This window comes from Stegodyphus dumicola, chromosome 7, assembly GCF_044657685.1.
Source record: "Stegodyphus dumicola isolate Sdum_Otavi_A_Nest chromosome 7, ASM4465768v1".
Lineage (NCBI taxonomy): Eukaryota > Metazoa > Arthropoda > Arachnida > Araneae > Eresidae > Stegodyphus > Stegodyphus dumicola.
In genome coordinates, this window is record NC_140774.1 from 80,997,775 (window position 1) to 81,023,182 (window position 25,408).

The window sequence follows — 25,408 nt, forward strand, 5'->3', positions numbered from 1 at the left end:
CTGTTATGTGTCCAGTATTTCCATCGTTTTTCATGAGATTTTTCCCAGTGCTTTTTATAAGAACAACAGGTGGTCCTATTCTCAGCACCTAATAAAGCCATTGTGCCAATCCTTACATTGTACTCTTTTGAAACGCATTGTGTTCATCCCAGCCACTGGTGAGAAAAACAAAATTCACTGCCGAGTGTAATTAATGCTCTTCTTTTACGTTTTAATTTTGTTAATTTATTGCTGGGGGTCACCTCTATATTGCGTTTCTTTGCACGTGGCTTTCTGAAAGTTAGAAAACTGAATTCAGAGCAGAAGTGCTAATTCCTGGGCAATTTCTTAGGGAGAGAGAGGGTTTAATTTAATAATGTAATTAAATCGTAGTGTGTATGGCTCCATAAAAATGCAAGTAGAAAACAACATCAAATAAATCAAAGTTCATTTGAAGTTTCGCATTTCGTCGCACATTAAGATTAATTTGTAACTCGCCAACTGCTGAAGTTTATACGACGTAAAGTAGTTAATTTAAATATTACCAATGTGATACCAAACTAACTATTACTAATGTGAATTAACCAAGAAAAATTTTATGTAATTATACAAACTTTCAGGAAAGATAGAGTACACCTAGATGATGAGAAATAACATGAGAATGCTTGGTCGGAAACGCTTTCCTGGCGCGGTACTGACGACTCAAAAGTCAAGAAGGAAAGGACACGAACGGGGTGAAGAAACATGTTAATTATTCGGAGTACACACACACACGCACGCCAAAAAAAAAAAAAAAAAAAAAAAAAAAAAAAAAACAATGATCATCATGAAAGAAGGTGTTCGAAGTTACGACCCGGACCGTGATTCAGGAACCGTGCGTCATGCATCTTCCATGCGATCTATTTCTAATGCAGATTTTGAATACACCAGAGAAGTAAGGCCTGCATCACGGTTGAGGTCGTAATTTCGAACACTTTCTTTAATGACGATCGTTGTTTGTTTTTGTTCTTATTTGTAGGTTTCTGTTGTACTAAACATAATAAAACATGTTTTGTCTAACTTTTTGTGTCGTTATTACGGCGCCAGGAAAGCGTTTCCGACCATGCATCGCTGTGTGATTTGCCATCGTATTAGGTGTACTCTATCTCTCCTGAAAGTTTGTCAACGGTGTACTGATACACCCTGTATAAAGGAGCACACATACCACGGATCGGAAATTCGTCTGAAGCACTGTTCTCTTAAATCAGAGTGATTTGATTCTATGGTGTTTCCATGTTTTTTCTTTATGTGTAAGCAAATGTGTACAGCTTCCTTCGCAGTGCCCTTAAAAAGCCATCCTTCCCAAGACATATAATCTATCATTGCTAGAAGTAGTAACTTAAACTGGTAAAAATATTTTATAGATATGGTCATGTGTTGAGATCCGTATAAAGAAAATCATGATAAACGATTAATTTTACGTAATATATCAGTTAAAATTCGGTTCTTTTTATCTTATATATATTTTTTAATAGGTAACAATTCTATAAAAATAAATGACTAATAGAAAGAATAATCTTGTACGCTTACGGATATCACCGCGTATGTCAAGGGCTGTAGACTTAGCTCTTTAATGAAAAATAAGAATTTTCAATTTATTTCATTGATTTGAAGCTTAGTGTAATAGTAGATTTGTGGAAATTAGACTCTGTTTGCAAAACCGAGAAAATAGTGTTTGTTCGAAAAAAAAGTTAATCGCAATGGTACTAAAAAACAGTTTTGATCTTTTAAAAATATGTGTGTATGTTAACATAAAGAAATTTCTTGACTAGAAAGTTTCACGACGTCTTTGTTCTGGCTATATCTTTGATTCCATGACAGGCAGCAAATCAATCATTCTGGAAGTTTCAGACTTCAGCGGTGTACTATCTTTTGTTTTCCGTTATTCCGCATTATTTTCGTCTGATGGTACATCATTCGAATCTGCAGTACACTGCTTGTAAATAGCACAAAATGTTGAATTCCATCTCTTTTCTGAATATTCTCTCTCTTCTTATTCTAATAGTAGTATATGCCAGATATTTTGAGAATTTTTTAGTGGCTCTTATCAAAGTCTGTTTTACCTAAATTGAATATGAAATGTATATGAATCCAGCAGAATCCATCAACTTTAAATTATGTCTATTTTTCTGAATTTAATGAATAGTAAAATATTTCTTAACCCTTTTGTAGTATACACTCAGGATAGAATTCTTAAGTCTCTTGCAGAGCATTTTATGTGCAGTCGTTTACTTTAGCTGAACGCGTTAAGTTTACTTGACGAAGATGAACTCATGCCGTTATCGAAGAAATCCTTTCTGGAATGTGTTATGAAAATAATGTAACCACAATGATTGTGATGCTGGGGCTTCTTAGTTTCCTGCATGATTTCACAATAGTTTTACGAACATTACAGAAGCCGATAACTGTTTTACCAATGTTACAGTAATGTAACAGTTATACCAGTATTACAGTAACCGATAACAGTTTTACCAGTATTACAGAGAATGTTTATACTCATTTTTAGAATGATTTATGAGCCGCTTAATTAATGTTTAAAATGTAAAGAGTAATTTTTTAAATGTTTGACCTGATAGCCCTTTTTTCTGGAGGACTGCATCGTGATTTTTTGTGCTAGAAATGGTTTTTGTAAAACTTCCAGGGGTACTGATTCACATTCCTCTTCCAGTACATTCCAGAGTCCATGAATCATCGCGAGTTTGCGTTCAGAAAGACTTTTCAAGAGACCACAAGTACAATAGAATATGCAGTGATACTTTTCGAAGCATCACTTGTTACTTTGTCTTGATTAATTTTCACTTCACATTGTCTTGATTAATTTCCTCTTCACAATTGGAAATCAATTGGTATAAAAAATGGAATTTCTCCTGTAAATTATCGGACTTTAAACTTTCTCTTGATTGAGTTGATTTTAACATTTTTTTTTCCACTTCTACTTATTTCCCATTGTAAAAAATCTTCCGACGATCATAACTGAATTTACTGAAATTTCTTTGCATTTATTAAACCAAGTTTTCTCTTCATTTGCGGAAACAAGGCATAGAAGGGCTATTAATTTCGTTTTGGCATTTTGCGTTGAAAACCTTAAATGTCGGTTCACTTTTCAAATTGCGTTCACCAAATATTACAGCCCTGTATTATATTTAAAGAAATTAAGTTACGAAGAATCTGCATAAATGTATGTATGTACGACCGTCGATAAAACGACGGTACCTAGAGCCATCAAATTTTGATTAACATACGTTTGCAACCGAATATGGACATCTGGAAGCGCAAATTTGGAATTTGTTTTATTATCGATTTCATATTTTGTAAAACTTTAACGAATTTTTGATTAAGAAACTGAACGATTTCAAAGCGAACAATGGCAAGATTGTACGGAGAAAAAAAAATTATCTCCAGCGCGCGAGTGTATCGGCAATGCTAAAGATACGCTCATTTTAAAATTATTTTGCGATATTGCTTTTGAACTGAATTTTATGGTTTAAGTGCGAAGAACATGATATTTAATAAATAAAAGTAACCCACAAAACTTTAAAAAAACGCCCCTTTAGGCGTACTGTAAAATCTGAATGCCCCCCTTTTTTTGTTGTAGTAGTAGTAGTAGTAGCAGTCATTTAGGAAAACCCATGATCACAATCTATTTCCATTTATTTCCTGCTAAATGATTTTCATGCAGTGTTCTAGAAATTGGTTTGCTTTGAGCTACATAACTCGGCAATAGCTGGTGAACATGATGCTTTTAGCTTCTTTAACCTGTAAATCTTGGTTTATTATTTTATTTATTGTTGCTGCAGATCTATGTAAAGATTTTGCAATTGATTTCTGCGTCAGCGGATTTTCTCTTGTTACCAACTATTTAACTTTATTAAACATTAGAAACAGTACGTACCTTTTTCGGGTATTTGTTTGGAGTCTTCGTTTCATGTAGAAATAGTAACCGACGGTTTTTCCCTTTCCAATTAATAATGTTGCTTATTTTGCACTTAGAAATTTTAATACTGTGCATTTCGCAACGTTTTTGAATTACGGAATAGGAATATTACTCTTCGGAAAGCGCAAAAACATTTTCTTCAATCCACAGCTTGTTTACTTGTGACATTTTGATTGAAGAATAAATTAAAAAGTAGCAGACGATAATTCTAATTTCAAATAATAAGTTGTTGCCAGAAATTTTTATTCCTAAACATCTGCTCTTTTTTTTTTTTTTTTTTTTTTAAATTCTTTATCGAAATTGTTCTAAAAATGTGTAAACATCCTCTTCTGTAACGATCTTGTATTGTTTGAAGAATAAAAATTTGGTTATTTAATGATGATAGATTATACAAAGTATATCTTGTATCTTTAATAGAAAACTTTCTTAAAGTAAATTCGACGTTATTTTGCTTGAGGAAAATCGTGAAAAACCTAATTAATATGAAACAGGTATAGGTGTTCCGTTCGGTAGAGATGGAATTTCGATAAAAAAGTTAATACAGTTCCTCCTTACTTAGTTAACGTAAAGCATTAAACTTCTCTGTTCTATCACGTATGTATATTGGACTTGTAGTTAAGCTTCTTTACTAGCAGTTGTGCTGAACCGAAGATTATCAACCTGTGATGCCAGAGGTTTCTCTAGATTCGGATGCTCCATGACTTAAGCTAATACTGTGGATGAATGAATTGATCTCTAAATGTATCGAATTCTAATTTTTGCAAAGTTCTGAGCATTTTGTAGATGAATTCATATACACAGTGTCATGAAATATCACTGGAGGTTACTCAAAGGTCAGAGCAAAACACTGCGTAAATCATTCTGTCGTCGTTTGAAGGGAAGTCTTTCTGCGCTATGTATATAGTCCCTTACAACATTCCGTGTCTGCTTTTCTTGAAGATTCTTCTTTGCCGGACACAGAGCTTTAGAAGACAGCTATTCTTTTTTCCCTTAATTGTAAATTGGAACGATAAAGTCATTGTTGCCTGAAAAAAAAAAAAAAGTGTATTTGACTGTTGTGTTCTTTTGTCCCCATCTCTCCGCTTTTCCTTCTCTTTTTGGAAAGCTGAAAGTCGCTATTATGTCCTGAAGAGGGACTTCAGACATAGCCTTGTGTGATTTTACCGAAGTTCGTGTGAATGACCGATGCGTAACTAGACTTTTTATATGATGTTACTTATTGTTATGACAGGGAATATGCACTTTGTGACGCAAAATCCCAAATTTGAAACCATAGTCAGTAGAACATTCAAGGACCGCGAGGTTGGTGGGGGAAGGAGAGATTTTGAAGAGCAGTTAATGTTTAGGCAAGAAGTTAAGATTATCCTTGATACTTCTGCCAAAAGAACTACCACTGAGAAACAGTTATTTTCAAAGTTTCCTAAAATAATATATTATAATCAATATTTTGAATTCAGAGACTCGTTCACTGACGGTGACATAATTTAAGTAAATCATCATTAGTCATGTGTTTTTAAGCTAAGCATTTACATTAAATTATATTGTATTTTTGTGAGAATAACGTTTAGCATCAAATATCGTGTTTTTCTTTTCTTAGTTTTTGTTTTACTATTATGAAAGCACTCGCATCACACTTTCAAAGTTTATTTAATTATTTTATGTAAAAATTAATAGCTTGCTTTGTTTAATGTTTTAAGGTTCTGAAGATAGAATCATGATTAAAATAATTTTGATAAAATATCTCATTATGTTTATGTATGTTTAATGAATCTTTTCAAAAGTTTATTATACTTTTGCTTTGCCGTGTACAAATACTTATTTTTTTTTTTTTTTTAATTTGTTTAGGAGGATGTCATCTAAACGGAAAAGTCCTCCGACGAAGTTTACTTTGGACGATATAAGAAATGGCCTTCACCATCACCGACCTTCTCTCGATATCCAAGACAAAGATCCGCAGCACTCGTTTAATACCCCGCCTATCCAGGAAGTCGAAGAAACTGCACTAAACCTCCGCCAAGAGCAACAAATTTCTCACAGCTCAAACGAACGATTACAGCTCGAAGACGATTATCCGTACGAAGACGAAGAGGAATCATTTCTTGATGAGATGACCTCCTCTCCCGTTGCTTCGGACAGTTGCTCTCCGTACACATCCAGGTTAGCGGACCCAGATTCGGACAGTGTGATCAGTGACGCAGAAGGTGGCAGACCAGAGGGTAATTTATCTGGTGGACCCTCTGCATTTTGTCATCCGAGTAGGAAACAAAGACTTCTACAGAGCGTTTCTGCAGAGGGCGAATCAAATATCAGAGATTCGGACGATTCAGACTCCGATCCCGGCTGCTACAGCGGCAGTGAGTGTGGACTTGTAGTGAGTGGGGGGGAACAAAGACTTATTTCACCAGGACACTCCAGGACTTTAGAGACAGTGCCCTCGCCCTGTAGCAGTCACCACAGTGACGCTGGTGGTGGCGGAAGAGCGGCCAACCGGCGGTCAATGGACGACGTTCTTAAAAAGTTGACTTCTAAAATGAACATTAGTACGTCCCTTAGTGAAAACCCTCAAGGACTGTGCTCTTCGGAGAGTATTAGGTTTCAGACCGAATCCTCATGCAAAAAGCAAACGAATGGGTGAGTATTGTTTTTGCATAAAACATTTGATCCGTGTGCTGTGTATATTTTAAGTTTCCTTCGACTTTGACGTTTTGTTGTTATATTGGCTTTCGGCAGGAAATATTTTTCTGTGCTCTTACCAGCTCCTCAGAAAATCCTATAAAGTGCGTGACTTTTGAAAAATCCGAAAGATGAATTTCTCCGTTTGAGATGGATCTGAAGGGAGAAAAAGAAACTGAGACATTTTGCCATTGTGGAAGATCATTGACTAGAAATGCCTGGGAGCATAATTCACTAGTGCACATCGGTATGTCCACTGAATGTGAGGTTTCAAAAAATGCATTAATGAACTTCTATTGCTGTGACGCTGAATCTTTTAAACTCTGCATATGAGCGCATGATGTTATTTACATATTATTTTGCATTTGTTTCGCAGTTATAAATGTATCGTGTATAAATGCTGCTACAATTTTATAATTTTATTTAATCGTCAACATTTCACTTGCGTGAAACTTATTACGCACTGATATTCAGATTAATGTTCGTAGCATATTATCGCTCTTTATATCGAGAAAATGACTCCTACAATTCGCCTCGAATATTAAGCATTTGCTAACACCACTTAGCTGAGAATAACTGGACGTGTTAAATGAATCTAGATATTTTATTTCAATGTTTGCATTCCTTTGATTTTGAAAATTCAAGATTCAAAATATATATTTTGATTGATCTGATTATATCTGTTGTTAACATTAAAAATTGTATATGAATAAATTAAATATATTAGTTGTGAATAAGACAAATTCATTCTGTTTGAAGAGTATTTCTAGTGCAGGAAATAAAAACATTTAAAAAAGAACAGTTATTAATGTGAAATTTAAGACACTATATATACAGGAATGCAAATAAGGAAAGATCACTTTGAACAAAACTGTGCACTCGCTGTTATTATAGAACATCTTTTTCATATAGACTGCAATAAAAAATACTAAGACTTCTACTATTTACATGTATAGTTATGCTTATATTTGATCTAACTTCACACTGAAAATTTTTACAAGAAATCCACGATGCTTTAATTATTTTGTACAGGAAATCGCGTCCACGAATTTTCAAACACCTTCTTTTAAAGTCTAAAAATCGCAAAGGTCATGTGAAATGACAGAAATATTACTGTAATCCCATTGGCCCATTCTAGGAGATCAGTGGCGATATAGATGTGCACTTACGAAATATGCTGCCGTGACAAGATCATATCCTAAAAGCGTATTCAGCACTGGTCACGTGATCCCTCTTGAGCGAATCCTGCAACTAGCCAACTCCTCCTTGCAGCAAATGTAATTGCTATAATGCAGCAAAATCAGATATTAACTGAAGACTGACTAACGTATACAATTTTATACAGATAAATATTGTTCTTAATAAAAAAATAATGCATAAATGCTGGAATTTTAGGCTGCTGGTTGTCAGGAGCTGCTCGACCAGTCAGCTTGCAGTTGCAGTAACACAAACTTACAGACGCAACAAACAGTAAAAGTTGAAAATTATAAACTATGACCCATCAATCTGTTCGTTAAAATTATGCTTTGTATATTAAAACCCAAGACAGAATTTCTGAGAGATATTAGTGTGAAGAAGTAATTTTTTCTTCAGTGATCAGCCCTAGTGTGAAGGCACTGCTTTCTCTTTGGCACACCGTTTGTTGCTCATTTGCTCTTCACATTGATTTGTGTAGAGCAAATGAGCAACAAACGGTGTAATATTCTTGTCCTTCTCAAAAACCGCGTATGCCAAAATGACCGCAAAATTGACTATATTATTATTTTCTGATCTTCCAAAATTTTTTTATTAATCCTGGTGATAAATTTTTTAACTGTCTCCATTTTAAGACCGAGTATACGCTGTTGAAGCATCCTGCATAATAAGAAGGATTTTACTATGTAAAACCTAAATTTTCTTAATATCCTTCTGGCTGATTTTGGACTAGACAGGAGAGATAGAGATATACATGAAAAAAATCGGTCGGATGATCGATATATATAGTCTTCACTTTTTGTTTAAAGAGAAGCCGCTGGCTTTTCAAAAGTGGGGAAGAGGTGTATAATAATTCCATCAGCCTTTCCATGGATATCATCCACGTAAAAGTTTTGTTAAGCTTTACCGCAACATAACTTGCACTTTCTTGTCTAGGGACTTCAATGCCAAAAAGATTGATTTCGTTCCTAATGACGCCTCTCTTTCTAAATTCTCTAGTAAGAAGTACTTTGGATTTCTTGGCTGATTGCTTATCTTCCACCTCTATACCAGTCTTGAATGTCAGGTATTTTCTCCTGAAGCTTGGCCAACTCATGATCAGGCCGTCTTGATTTTGTTACAATTGTCATATCATCAGCGTAGCAGGCGAGATGTGCGTCGTTGTCATGCACGACAACATGTTTTCTGCATGGATGATTTTAGTACTCGAAATTGCATTCCCATGCCTGGCTGTAGAAGTTCTGCAGTCCAGAAATGATTTTTCTGGAGAAATTCAGGTTAATCAGCTTATGCATAAGGCTTTGATGTCAGATGCGATTTTCGCCTCGTCCACAGCACGTCATCGGCTTCAAATGTTGAACTTGGTTTAGATAAAACTATAGGGAGTGTGTAGAAGCTGCGAGCCAAAAGTAAAAAAGGGATGAAACATGAAAGTTAAATATCAGATTAATTTTTGCTGCCACAGTTTGTAATTAATGATACACGCGGACTTTCGTTTTTACAGTTTATTGCCTTGATCCCAAAATGTTTGTGGCCATTTCAGTCGCATTTTCATCTACGAATATTTTAACTTATTTTTTCATTTACGCCACTAAAACGATTAAATTTGTATACGGAATATGAATTCATATATTACGAAGATTTAGCGTGCTTATAAGATATATTTTAAATTTCTGTTTTGTACTAATTAAAAAGCATCATCTGTTTTACGCGTTTGGCCATTTTCAAGTTAGTGAAATTTCCCCTTCACCCAAAATACCATTTCTCAGGGTATACTCCTATTTTGTCTAAATGTCTTGCTTAGTATGTACCCCCAGCTCGCCCGTACGGCATTTTACTCAAAATTCCTTCCTATCAGAATGTACTGCTATTTCGCCGAATTAATCCTGTTGCGGCGGCAATGTTAATATAAAATGTTTCCGCAGTTTCCAAAATTCTTCCGATTTCCACGAAATAGGGGTCTTTACTATCCCTCTTCTGTAACTTTCTTCTCGAGAGATGTTATGATTAGACATTAAGACGGGTTGGGCTGTATCTTTGTGAATAAATGAGTTTTCCCTTCGATATCGTTAGGTTAAATACAGGTTTAAGTCTCCTCCTCGAAGTGTTTAGTTTCCGTTCTACTCTCTTAACTTATTGTCATTTCTTTTCTTCGTGAATATGGTTGATTTACACATTATTGAGACTAAACCGAAAAAAATCATTAGCTCTTTATTTATGTTATCACTATTGAATTCAACATAGAAATAGAGAAAATGTAGTTTATTGGATTTGCATAAGCAAAAGAACAAAATTCTGCAGGAGTGCACCTAAGATCGAAGATGAAAACATTTAAGAAGAAAAAATTTTATTCATGTCAACCTAACACGTCAAGTTCTTTAGTTCTAATTTTTTTTTTTTTTTAAATATTTGTTGCAAAAGCAAAGGAAGAAAATATTTCAGTTTTTTAGATTTTAGATTGAAAAAGGAAAACTATACAATCAAAACTTTAACATATTAAAACTAATGTTCCATAGCTCTCCGTAATCTGTTGTATACAGTTCTAAGCAAAGCTCTGAGGAATACGTTCAAAAAGCTACTCGTATGAAAGATTAAGGGATTGCAAACGATTTATTATATATTATAAAAACAGATAATATGTTTAGGTTTTTGTTATTTTGTAGAATTCCTCACTTTGTAATTCTAAGTTAATGTTGGAAGTGAAGAATCTTAAGAACTGATAAGCGAATAATCGCTTAAGTTCGGGTGACAAGAAACAACAAGATAGAAGGGTAACTAACCCTTTGTTATTCCAATAAGATTTAACAAAACTCCGCCTGGGAGTGTACAAACAAAGCCCTCACTTGAGCTTGAACTTCAGAGACTAAGAATTAAACTAAAACTAAGATTAACTAAAGAAATATCGAATCTATCAATATTCAAATCGAGTTGGCCCCTTAACTTATTTGACTACGAAGCTTAGCAAGGGCCTGAGTGTACGGCCGAGCGAAGCTTTCAATTTCCACCTAAATCTGTGTCTGGAAAACGGTACAAGTCTCGGGAATTGTTTACGAAGTATAGGCACCATAAAGAAATTAGAATTCATCTCAGAATGTGAGCGTCCGTGCCAGACATACCCACAGAATATGTCGATTGTGGTTAGCTCTGTGTTTATTACTTTAAATTCGATCCAGTCTGATTTATTAGAGACATATATATATTTCGTTTAGCAATCGTTTTAGAGAGGTTCACTGTCATTGAATTTATCGAACAAATATTTCCCAAACGTTCTGGTATTTGAAACAGAGGCATAAATTTCAATTAATTGCGATCCGTAAATGCAGTAGCAACTGTAAGTGACCCACAGAGTGTACTGTCTGTCTCTTTAAAAAAAAGCTAGAAGAATGGAAAACTTAGAAGTATGATGAAACCTATATGTGATCAAATAGTATTAAATAAGTGATAAAATTAATAATCTCATATATATACTAGTTTTGAATAATTTAATTAACTAAAAGTATATATGTAACTGCTTATTTCTATTTACAATAATTATGTCTGTACTATTCCGTAGATAAATTAAGATTCTTTAACTGCGTATACAGAATGATGTTTCTTGTACTAATTTGTCAAAAACTGGTAGAGTCAGAGATGCATAATGGAGAAGAAAAAACTTGCAGACGTGGTCGAAGACAAGGCATAATTTATTGCTGGACAGTCTTGAGATACATATTCTCAATCACACATCGTTTTGGGTGAGATATGCACGCCACAATTTTATATAACTTATCATATCTGACAATGGACGAGACAGAGAGGCGAATGACACGTCCTGGAAGAGCAAGAGGAAAGCAGGAAAGCAAGTACGCATTTAGAAACAGTGAGAGATACAGCGTTGGTTCTTTGTTGAAATTTTGATCAATGATCGGATAAAATATATACGCAATACTGCGTGTTATATTGGATAGTGTGACAGATTAGTTTCGAGATGTCACACTTGAGATGCCCTAAGACGCCCAGGAAGGGGGAGTGGCCTCACTTGGTACTCTAAGGAAGAACATTGCATTTTTTTATTTAAGAACATTGACATATTTGATACGGTTGCGATAGGAAGAGAGAAGCAAGGCAGTATCTTAGTGAGAATAGAGATAGAAGCAAAGTGCGCAGCTATCCAGTATGGAAGCTCACCTAGAGAACGATTTCAGGTCTTGAAATTTTGCATTGAAGTTCCGAATTAGCTATATCATCAGCGTTATGCAAAACATATGTACGGATTGATCAAGAAATTGAAGCAGTCCAGAAAAAATATTAATATTTTTAGAATAGAGATGGAAAATACCAATTTAAAAATGAGGAATTAAGGGGCTATTGCTAATTTAAATTGTAGTTTTGATGTACAAACTTTTTATCCTGTGATGATGTATTTTTGCATGAGATGAAACCAAATCACTCTTGAATAATGGTCGAGAAAAACTGCTGCGCAGGTGATTGGAGGGAAAAAAGTCACAATTGCCTTGACTGTTAAAATATTTGTATTTTGCACAGGAAGAATTCAGAAATACATGTTTGCTTAAAAGAGGTACAATGCTAGCAGTGCTAAACGCGCCTCACAATTTCTATATACGAAGTTTACATTTTAAACAAAAGAAAAGGAGTGCGAAGCGAGAGAAAAAGTAATGCATAAGAACTGCGGTTATAACGGAAAAGTCTTTCTGTTAATTTTGAGCTGCGATTGGGCAAAAGGTTATAGCAATGCGGATACAGCAGGGAATGGACGATGTAACATGCTGCAGTGACGGAAATAGTGCAAAGCGTACCTCTGAAGATGTATTGCCAAATGGTTCCTATTAGGTTTAATAATTTTGTTTCATGTTTTATATTTTACATATCAATTGTTATAAATTATTGTAGCAAATGTATATAATCATTATAATGTTTATAACAAAAAAGAAGCTTTCACATCTTGCTAAAAATTATTCATGACTCACTGTTAGATTATGGCCCGTACTTTGGGAACTTCTATGTTACATTGGTCAAATAAGAAAAATATTTTAAATTATTCTACAAAAACTTGAATTAAATCTTTGAGACTTACAAAGTTATCAGTAATTTCTTTTCATTTGTATTGTTATTCTGATGAGTGCAAGCAAAGAAAGTCACATTCAATGGAGATTCAGATATTAGCGGAGATGGGGAAAATACTTTCTTGGCTGGGATAAGCCATGTTAGAAGCAGTGATAGCATTATAGGGTGTATTTTTCGGTAATTGACATTTCTTTCTATAACAAATATTTGTTTTGAACGATTTTCTTAAGCTCATCTTTACAAAAATTAAGGAATTATGCATTGCATTTATATTATTATGAGGATGGAAGTGATATTTTCAATCTTTAGTTTTTAGCCCATTGGTAAAATCATCGCAGAATCTGAATCTCTCTCTCCTTTTAAATAAAGCATTGGCTTTATTTATACAAATTTTCTTAGGTATTTTTCATCTTAAATTTCTCTTAAATCATTTTCTTCATCTAAAATTTGTGGTTTTCCTCCCATTGACCCCCTATGTAACCTCTGTAGGAAGGGGGTTTAATTAAGAATAATCATTTCCCGAAAACAAGAAAGCTTTTGACAACTGGGGAAACAGGAACCGTAGAATCAGGAAGACACAATTTCGCTGAAATTTCTCTCAGAATAAATTTTTCACTCGGTTTCATCGGTCACGTTTTCTTCCAGAGTTGTGAAAGTTCGCCCATTTTACTACCCTTCCCCCATACACAGACACACCAGTTAAGAATTCTTAATACTGATGTTTTCAGCTTACCCCATTCTACCGGGTTATGAATGCAGTGCTGTTTTTATATTATTATGTGGATTACTATGAGGAATACAGTGCTGTCTTTATATTATTATGAGGTCTTCATATTATTATTCCTTAAGGGAGGAAGGAAAGCTTTCTACCTGGGGAAGAACTGACAAACTACGTGACTTGCGCCACCCACGACACCTTGTTGCACAATTTTTCAAGGGGCTGAATTAGCCGTAGAGCTGAACATAGCCCACTAACGCAGCCACCAACCACATCAATGCATGGGCTTAAAACACGGTAACAAGTCGTTCCTGATTTGCATGCAGATTCTGGCGGCCCAAGGAGCCAGACAGCACCTGCAAATTCGAAAGAGTTGAATTACTTGAATTCGTCACCGAAGAGCACTTTTGTGACGAGGTAAACTCCCATGAACGATAGAAGAGCACTTTGTGACGATATGTCACTCCCATGAAGCGGACTAAGTTTTCTCTTCAAGGCGACGCGGTCTGTCGAATCGCACTTCTGATTCGACTCATAGATGTTACCACGAGCAATGCCCTGTGCTTAATACAGAAAGCACGGAATAGCTGCGAGCAGGAGATCATTGCAGTCCCATAGCCACCACAGTCGTATTTAACAAAACTTGGCTCTGTAAGCAAAAAAAGGCAGAAAACGTTTTAGTAAAATGCAATGAATAACTCGAATTTAATTTTAAATTGCTAAAAATGCAGTGTCCCTCCCTCAAGTTTAAGGTCACCAAAGCATGTGAGAGAAACGTCAGATCTTCATTTAGGATGGAAGAATTCGTCTGCTTGAAGTGTTTTTCATGATTATGTGTATTATTTTAAATTAGAATTATAATAATATCGACATATCGTAATTTATAAACATACGACATATCGTAATTTATAAACATAAAATTATAATGAAGAAACAAATGTAATTACTCGGAAGAATATCTTAAACATTTCAACATAATTTTCCTAAATTTAGCTGAGCACTACGTTCTCTTTCGAAGACAGTAATCAAAATATTTGTATGAGTTTTCGTTTCTTATATTTGTTCTCAACCACATTCATACTGTGAAACGAAGATTCAAATAAGAAAACAAAACAATACTTTTATTTGAAGTGAAACTCGGTTCCTACCTTAGTTAAACACTTTCCTGTTGAAGAAAAAGACTAGACAGATTCTGCGTTTGAAGTGGTACTCTTCCGTGACGAATCACGTTAATTAAATCTTTCTGATGAAGGGCTGTCCTTTTAAATTGCTTCTGTGATGCAGTTGGATAGTTTTCGTGTGTTATTCTGAGCAATTAGCGATGCAACTGAATAATTGTAGTTTTCAAACAAATTTTTTACTACGAACTGTGGTTTACGCATTATGCGTTGTACGAATTATGTTTCGAAGTTGTTACATTACCATATGTTTATTATATTGATTTTTAATATTGCCTTAAAAGTAAGAGAAAAGCTAAGGCAGATGCCCGGACTTCATAAATTGGGAATCAGTTTTCGTTGGTAATTGTAAACATGAGATAAGCCAGCGGATGTGAAAATTAAGAGTTAAAAAAAACGAATGAATAACAAAAAGGAATCGGGCAAAAAAAGATGCGATATTCTTCCCTCTACTTCTCACCATCTCGTGCGTGTAGGCAAGTACAATGAGGGGGGGATACTAGGGTTTAAGAAAAGAGACAGTTTGGATGAGATCTGATTTAGACGAGGATGTCACCTGACTGTTTTCTCTCTTAATTTTCCTTTTTTCTGCAATTTCTTGTCATCTAACAGTGATCATCTCCTTCTTCTTTTCCATATTGTTGTTTTAGTGAGCCTCCATAGCTATTTTTTTTAGTTGATATCTGATTAAATTTTCTGAGGTTCGTAAGTGGCCGAGCAGATAAGACTGCTGAATCGTACTACTTCGTGAGTTTGAAGCTTGGTAAATGGATTGGCAGCGAGGACTTTCTTGATATTTTTAACGAGTAGTGTACACGCGTAAGTTTCTGTTCAAAGCCCTCCAAGAATACATCCTACTCCTTCGCAAACAGCCCTCATAAACCATCTTATCCTCGACCTTAATTAAAATCGGTCAGTCATCCAAACACAAAATTGTGAGCTCATTTTCTCTCTCTTTTCATTGCATATTTCTTATTATCTCATAAGAGCCATTAGTCTCGAAACTGCATTTTGTATACAATCACTTTTCAGATTGTTGTCACCAAATATTATGGCCTTGTATTATGTTTAAAGAAATTAAATAATGAAGAATCTGCATGAATGTATGTATGTTTTTCGCACTGTGAAAAAACAACGGTACCTAGAGCCATTAAATTTTGAATAATGTAGTATTCCATATTACACAGAAAACGTGATTCTTTTTGTTACCGTATTTAAACTAAAAGACTAAACCACTCTCTTATAGAATACATTATTATCAAATATAATACATGGAAGATAACATTCTTGTATGGCCGTCTTTTAAATATTTACATTGTAACCTGAAATAACAAAGAATTGTCTTCTCATATTTTGTGTATTGTATATTTCTTATATGATACTGCAACCAAAAAAATACAGTACCGTATTTTACTATGATGTAGCTTAGGGATTTAAAGGAAGTTTTTTAAGAATATTCAGATTACTTGTGAATAACTGTGTGGTGGGGAAGAAAACACATATTGAGCACTTTTACAATCAGAGTATCCTTCATCATCAACCAAAAATCAAATTTCGACTTTCGACATGACGCCAGGAAGGGCAAATAACTGTAAGCGTGTTGATATGATGGATACAGATGACAATAAAATGTTCATAGGATTAGTGCCATTCTCTTCTTTCTGTACCAAATCTTGCTTCTTTCGCTTTCAAATCGTTGACAACTTACAAGTCATCATTACTGTAACTATTGTTTCGGCGTCCAATATGCTTGCACTCTACTCAGCTTTGAAAAGTGAAAGTGCATTGTGTATGTGATATTTCTCGTAATCTGATATCGAACATTTTATTATACAGTACTAACTACATATATAATACAGTACTAACTACAGTAGTATTTTTTCACCGGTTAATGTCACTTTGTAGTATTTTGAGGTTTAAGTTAAATGTCATTGTAGTATTTTGAGGTTTAAGTTAAATGTTATATGTTTTATACATATTACGGAGAAACCGAGTACATTGTGAAATGTACAATGCAGCTTCTTTAATTTACTGAGTCATTTGATATATTTTCAGCAAATGCAGAAGCTCTGTAAACGTTATTACCCTCACATTTGCTCCCATTACATTTAGGAGTAATTTATTCATATTTGCTCAAATTTTTTTTAAAGATTTCTGTGGAACTTGAAGCGAAGAAGTATTTGAGAAAATTGATCTCGGTATTATATCAATAATCATTGGAACGCGTGAGATTTTTTAGATCCTAGATGTTTAACTTTTTAAATTTTTTCAGGAAGTCAAAAATTTTAAGCGCCGTTTACTTTATTTGAATAAAATGTTTGAATTTTATTTTGACAATAATTCAGTGTGGATACGTAAATATAGTTTTATACAAATCTTGGAATGAAATGCGCAGATATAGCTTTTGTAATTTCACACATATGCAAGATTAATAATCTGGGCTTTCCAGATTACTTTACGCACATAATTAAATCCTACCTGGCTAATAGATACATTATTGTTTACGTCTTTAACACATAAATAATTTGTATAAAACTGTATACTCTACTCACCGCGCTATTTCAGTTGGTGTTCCGCAGAGATCCTTACTGGGCCTTACTCTATTCAACATTTACGTGAACAACGTTCCTCGCACACCCAATACTTACACTTCTAATGCACGCTGATGATACAGCGATCCTTGCTCAGAATGCATTTCTTAGTCCAATCATACAATACCTCCAAATCACGTTCATACATTAGAGGCCTGTCTACGAAAATGGAAAATTAAAATAAACATTTAAAAAACTTTCGCAATATTGTTTAACAGGAAGAAGATCATTAATCAGCATCTGCAGTTGTGTGGAGAAACTTTCCCCTGGGCTGAACAAGTCCCTTATCTTGGGATGGTCCTCGCAAATTCTCTCACATGGTACCCACACATACAGTCTGTTATCCAGAAGTTTCGGTTGCTTAAAGCTAGACTACCCCTTAATTGTCCGAAACAGTGTTCTGTCTATTGATAACAAATTATTCATTTATAAGTCCATCTTGCGCCCCATGCTCTGTTTGTTATGCTTGTCCTGTTTGGGCATACTCATGTAAATCTTATAGGAAAAAGGTTGCAAACTGCACAGAACAATAGAATGATATGCAAAGCATAAAACGGCCTATGGCTCTTTGTAGTCCTTTGATTATTATAGAAGATGAATGTTTTCGTGCTTTGCTTTCTTTCCTGTTTATGTTGCATGTTTATGTATTTTTATGTGTAATTTTTATTCTACCTTTCTACTGTTGGTGTGACTTTTCGCAGTTGCTCACCATTGCTCATTGTACCAATTCGACGGCTTTCTGAGGCTTCTCCCCATTTATCTATTTTCTAGTATAATACTTTCTATGTTATCAGAAAGGAAAAAATATTAGTAAAAATTTCTGCATATAATTTTATTATAATCAATCGTTAGTTCAGATACTATTTCGAAACTTTGTATTTTTCTATTCGTGATAGGGTTCGCCCATATACCCTGTTGTTTCAAACACCGTTCTACAAAACAGTACAAGTCAGTACGTTCTACTAGTCTTAAACACCGTTTATGAGAGGTAGAACATGCCAACATGAATATTGTAAATGGCCAAAATTCAGCGTAGCTGCCTTTGATTTCAAATCAAAAACCTCTTTATGTAACCTAATTTTCATTAAAATTTACACACAGACGAAACTTTAACTTAATACGAATTCAAATTAGTTTTGTAATGTACTTTTTTGGTAAAAGAAACATCGTAACACAACATTGAGGCCTAAAATTGTCTTTTTTTTTTTTTTTTTTTTTTTTTTTTGGGGCAGGCAAAACACACCGTACATTTGAGGTTAAGTATTGAAGAAAACTCTGTACATTTTAAGGAAGTCTGACTTGGTATCTGTCTACTGTATAAGGGCAAACATATTTTTTGTCATAGGTCGGAAACATGTAATTTAAGTAGCAGATATAAATAAATTATTATTCTTACTAGTATTACAATGATATTAATTCGTCAGCTCCCCTCCCCTTGTAAAACAACTGTCAAGATTTCTGAAACGAAAGCTTTTCAAATGCATCTGAGCGTTTCAACATTAAATAAAGTGTAGTGAAGAAAGAGTGAAAATTCGACATTATGCAGATTTTTTCGGAAAAAAGAAATCTGTCAGTTAAATTAGTTCCATTTATAGATATTTTTTGGTGGGTTATCATGCTCGTTTTTAATTGTAATTAATTTGGGACTTTAAATAACTACATCTTGAAATATTTGCAACAAATACTTATTTAAAATGTATTCGCCGGCTACGTAAAATTGCATTTAAAATGTATTCGCGGGCCACATAAAATTGCTTGGGAGGGGTCCGCGAGTTTGACACCACTAGTCTACCTTATGTGATACATTCTTAAGCTGGGACCATAGGTTTTCAGAATGATAATGTTACGATTAGACTTTTGCTGAACTCATCCGTAACTTCTTGCTCGAATCAGAACTATCCGTTGGAAAGTCGAGTCTCGTTTCTGCTTCTCGTATAAACAAGCGTATGAGGATGAATTGGATGTCTCAATTCTTCCCCTCCGTTGTTTACCTAATAGCTTATAGCATGTAATTTGAATTCGCCTGTCTTTGCATTTGTTCATTCTTAAGGACCGTACACGGAGAAAGAAAGATTTCTTACCTCCAAGGAACCAAATTATAGTAGCTCTTATTTCTGTTTCTCTTGTTAGCATATTGCGCTGTACTTACTACATTATGATAGGATTTCAAAAATTCCCTAAAAAGTGTGATCCCGAAAGGGGTTCCTAAGCGCGTGATTTATGATGACATGTCCTTAAAGCTGAAAATCATCTGGGAAAATGAGGAATAATTAGTCTGCTACTCTGTTAGCAGTAAAGAAAAAGTTTTTATGAGATCACACCATTTAATTTTAATTTCTTTTGTTTTTGAAAGGAGATGTTAAAATTCAGTGTCTGTTACAAATGAAATGAAAGAATAATTCCGCATCGAGTTCATTTGGGAATGAAATAACTGAGTTATTCGCTTTTAAAGCTGAACTGGTAATAAAACTGTCAAGGTTGAATTTGGAACGAGCTGTTTCAATACTAAGCCGTTCAAGAAGAATTTATTTAGTTGTGAGTAAAATCATTTTTAAACATCTCGTATATTCTCATGATGTTACGATAAGAAATGCAAAATATTTTGCTGAATGGAATTTACGATTCATTTTTGACTGTAGCAGAAGTTGTTTATAGTAAGAAAAACGTTTTTGAGTTGACCAGACTTGCGAAAATAATATACCTAATTAAAAAAGTTAATAAATATCTTTTGCACAAGAGTTGATGCTTTATAACGTGTAGCTCAGTTAGCATATGGGAAATCATTTAATGCAATTAAACATTAGATTTTTATGGAAACATTTATTTAGTACAAAGTTTTGGTCAATTAAATTTAGTGGTACAGTAAAAGAAACCACAAAAAAAAGGGGGGGGTTCTTTTTGGACTCAAACGACAAACTATTAATTATAAAAATAACCTAATTTAGTTGCAGATGAATCAGCAGTGCAGGCTTGAAAGTGTTTTTAATGCGTCCAATTGAACATGTATTGCCCTAGATCAGGCGTTTTCAACCTTTTTTGTCTTATGCACCCCTTTCACCATATCTTAAACAATCATTCGCTACCCCTCCCACTTCTTTCCCAAACTCGAAAAATACATAAAAATTTATTTAAATTTAGATTATTGTTTAATGTGTTTTATAAATTAAACCAAAATAGTGCAGAAAAGGTAAATAAATATCAAAATATATAATATACATTTTTGCATTCATAAACTAAATACCTAACAAGCAAATTGACTGCGTTCCCCCCCCTGGCAATATAAAAGGGGGCATATTCCATAGTCGGGAACCCCTGTTCTAGATGCTTTCTATTCCGTGCACTGGGTGTTTGAAGAATGAATGAAGTATTGACAGAATCATGTATATTACACACTGCTTATTAGCGAAAACGATAATACATGTTGCGTAGTGGGAAAATGACAGATTTAGACATAAACATAATATTGTTCGGAAAAAAATGAGCTTTGTTTAAACGACGGAGCGCCTCTGCCATTAGAGAAAATTTTATTTAAAGAATTGAGATCGTAGACTAAACTTTTTGCCAGTTTAAATAGGATTCTTTTTACAGAGTTCACAATTCACCAATACAAACGTTTTTTCGTGTTGTTTTCATGCCTAATGCATAAAAAGGAGTATTGTAATAGTATATAGAACAACGTTCTTTGTTAAGTGAACGTAAGCAAAGATTTTTAGAACCTGCCGAAGGGTTTCTGCGTAGGTTTGGAAGGCATTTCAGTGAAATGAATTCTATATCTTTGCATGGCTTTACATAGAGTGGCTTTCAGTAGTTAATGTTCGAATGTTTTAACCACAGTAATAAGCACACAACATATTCCATAAATACTTAGGATAAATAGGTTTGTTTTGAGATTTATAATGCCAGATGTTTCCAGAGCTACTTCATGAAACGCCATTTTAATCTTAAAATTAGGAAGAATAGTAGTAGCCTTATGTGTGACGTGAATATAAATCAAAACTATCGATTTCTAGGACGACCGGGCTCAGGTTCTCTTCGTCAAGAGCAAAAGAATTTTTTTCCTTCACCATAGCTTCTGTTCAAAAGATGCAACAAAAAGGGATTGTGGAGAAATTGTTTTTAGAGTCATAAGAAGAAAAGGAATATGATCCAAGTTCTATGATTCGTGGAATTTGTACACTGTGGCTATAAGATACAATACTCTAAAGAATTACTTCAAACAAGAAGCAGAAAGCATAAGTATTTTCAGTGATTATCTCATATCTCACATTAGGTAGATTTAAAGGTACAGCTAGAAGTAAATCACATTATATGAATTTTTGGTGAGACAGAGACCCTGTGAGATGTTAAGTAGAGTCGAGGGAAACTAAGGGAGCCTAGCTGTCACAATTGTCATTGACATAAGGCATAAAAGTCATTAGCTTCTTACACATACAGGGGTTGGACAAAAGTATGGAAACACCTTTAAAAAAACATGTTTCTTTGCTTAATATGGTGTAGGAAACCCGTTGGCATCCAAAACAGCTTGCAGTCTTCTCGAAATGGATAAATACAGTTCCTGTATGTTTGCCAAGGGAATATTATACCATTCTTCCTTGCAAAACGGTGGAAAGTTCAGATAACGATGTTGGCGGTGGATAACGAAAACGCACTTTCCGTTCCAATGTAGACCACAAAGGTTCGATAATATTCAGGTCTGGTGACTGTGGTGGCCAGGCGAGATGGGACAACTCATCCTCGTGCTCAGAAAACCAGTCCTGGACAATGTGAGCTGTGTGAATAGGGGCTTTGTTGTCTTGGAAGACACCATCACCATCGGGGAACAAAGTTTGTACCACGGGATGAACTTGATCGGCCAAAATGTTCACATAAGTCTTGGCAGCCATGTGCCCTGATACAATTATCATGGGGCTAGCAGAGAACCACGATATGGCTGCCCAAACCATAACAGAACCCCCGCCATGTTTCACTCTTACTCTTGGCAGGCAACAAGCAGTCTGTATTATTATAGGCTTGAGATGGCGTTCTCCAGACGTAAACTCGGCTAGAAGTGGGAAACAATGTGAAAGAAGACTCGTCAGACCATATTACTCGCTTCCACTGCTCTATAGTCCTTAAACACCACCTTTTCCTGTTACGGGCATTAGCATCACTGATGAGTGGCTTCTCAATTGCAGCACGGCCAGCAATTCCCTGTTCATGAAGTTCATTGTTTTGGTACTCACAGGGTTTGGTAACACAACATTCATTTCAGCAGTAACTTTTGCAGCTGTGGTCTTCTTATTTATCGTTACAATTGCCCTTAATGATCGTCTGTCACGATCACTCAGGACACACTTTCGTCCGCGCTGTGATTTAGCAGATGATGTTTTTCCGCTTTTCAACTATGCGGAATAAATCTTCGATACAGTACCTCTTGAAACACTAAACACCTCGGCTACCTTGCTTACGGAAGCACCTACCATACAAGCTCCAACAATTTGCCCACGTTCGAAGTCTGTTAACTCTGACATAATGCAATGACAACCTCACATAACAGTACTCCGACAACAACTGAACTGTTTAGCACATTTACGAAGTTGTATAGGTGGCGTCAGTAGTCAAAAACGCCAGCGCCACCTACATATTTCATTAAAATCAATTTTTCTTTTCAAACATGCATTTCACAAGGTGTTTCCATATTTTTGTCCATCCACTGTATGTGGAACAGCATCTAAGCCATACCGAGTCAAGGAAGTTAACTTGCGTGAATGTGCAACTGACGCAGCTAAATCATCGACCGGATGTCATTTCATGTTTATTTCGGTATGTTTGGTTGGTTCTTATACTAGGTTGGCGTAATGTTGAACAGTTAAAATATTTAGACAAAATTCTTACACAAAGACCGTGATATAGCAATGGCTGGTTGCCAAGTAACATAAGTTAGGCTCACGCAACTTGTGACAATAAAGCCTCCGTCTGAACGCTTCCTGAGGACATTTAGACAAAATCAGTGTAGCGGTTTCCTCGACGTAGGTTTCGTAGTCGATTGCCAGCAACGGAAGGTGGGCTTAACCCAGTTGTGTCCGTAAAGCCCTCGTCTGAACCCTTCATTGGGCCTTTCACAGTGGGGTCTATCTGAGCTAGCAGAGACAAATGTCACAGTAAGCACAGATTTAGGATGGCAAAAATCCAGTTTTTTGACACTGTGGAGCTATGATTTCTTTGTCAAAAAATACGAACTTCGCATAAAACAGGAACCGATAAACACAAGTTTTGCAGATTTCTTTGTTCTTGATAAAGAGGGACCTGTACCTGTTTGCCCTCGATTGAGATCTTGACTTAAATCTACGCCAAACTCAAGGTTGTTGTGTTACTGAATTTATAAAGCAGGTCGTTTTTACCAAAAATTTAATAGTTTAAAAATTAAATATAAAAACACCAAAATAAATTAATTTGAAGGAAAGTTAATAAACATATACGCCTATAAAAAACCAGAAGAATAGTAAAAATATTTTGTAAAGAAATTTTAAAAAATTAAATAATAAATTACCTTGCCAATGTCAATTTTTATATTTTTCATTTTTATTTGTTAAAATAATCCCGAAAAACTAGTTTATTGAATTAAGAACTGCATAAAGTATTTTACAATTCCTTTTAAATGTAATAAGAAAAATATGATTACATAACGTAGTTCCATTATTACGATTCAGTTTTTTTTTTTTTTTTTTTTTTTTTTTGGCAGCCTGATTTCTTTCTAAAGTATACCACTCAAGTACAACTCGTTCATATTTAAATAAATGTTGAATATAAAGCAAATTTTGCTTTATTTTCGTTTTTAATAATTGTTAAAGCTTCTTATATTTTTTTCTTTGCATACCAATAAGAAAATAAAGTGAATTAAAAAGAAAATACTAGTACTTTCACTACCAAAAAATTCTAACATACGTAATATGTACCATGAAAATTATATGCTGTGTTGATCTATCCGGCATTTCGGGAGCCGCGAGTTATAATTGACATCTTTTACGGGTCCGCGATGATTGCAACGGCAAATTTTGTGGAATAATTGCTTTTACACATAGAAAAGAAAAAACGCAGCACTTAAATTCTTATTGCAGACCTTCGTCGAAATGCTGAATTATATTCTTTTTCCCATTAACGTTTAATTCTTTGTTTACTAATATGAAATGGCAAAGGGAACTGAATAACTGATATCGCCTGTTTAAATTGAAATTCAGTAAAGATTAAAAAAACAAAACAATAACAAAAAAAAAAAAAAAAAGTTTTCAGATTTTAACGGGTACCTAAAAGGTTGGTTGTTAGGTTTTTTACACTCTTGCTGAGCTTACAGTCTACCAGTCTGCTGTTACACTCACTAATACTAACCCAATTTTTTGGTCTTTTTAGCTTTATTATTAAGCATCATTTTCTTCGCATTTATGCCTTATATAATTCAACAGCAACAATATATACAATTTAAATCAATGTTCGCTTTTCTTACCAAGATGGCTTTACAAAACTTTTTATTCTTTTAGCTTACGCCACATAAAATTCAATTCAACAGCAAAATCACCAAATACATAAAAATGCATATCTTTATACTTTTCGATACAGTCTCTGAGATATATATATATATATATATATATATATATATATATATTTTTTCCGTACAGTATTGCCACTGCTCGCTTTGAAATCGTTGAGTTTTTTAATCACAAATTCGTTAAAAGTTTTACAAAATATAGAATAAATAATAAAACAAATTCGAAATTAAAAATTCGGGGTTCTAAAATTCTACCCATGTTCGAGTGAAAGACTAAAATTTGATGGCTGTAGGTTCCTTCCCCCCCCACAGCGCAAGAATCATACATACATTGTTGCAGATTCTTCATTATTTAATTTCTTTAAATATAATACAGCGTGACAAACGCATTCAAGTGTTTCGACGCAAAATGCAGTTTCGAGACTAACGTCTGTTCTGGACTAAAGAGATGAAAGTTGATGTTGAAGAAAATGCGCATAAATGCGATTAAAATTGACTGACTGATAAACTATAAAA

At 34.5% G+C, this 25,408-nt stretch overlaps 1 protein-coding gene across 4 annotated transcripts in view; it reads left to right on the forward strand.

Annotated features, from left to right (window-relative positions):
• The window catches only part of LOC118182611 (uncharacterized), an 826,788-nt gene that overhangs the window by 722,737 nt on the left and 78,643 nt on the right, over positions 1-25,408 (forward strand). For all 4 annotated transcript variants that reach the window (XM_035352007.2, XM_035351999.2, XM_035351994.2 and 1 more), the window contains one exon: positions 5,798-6,583. In XM_035352007.2, the coding sequence (XP_035207898.1) occupies positions 5,802-6,583 (782 nt within the window). In that variant the 5' untranslated portion in view covers positions 5,798-5,801. The remainder of the gene's footprint in view (positions 1-5,797; positions 6,584-25,408) is intronic.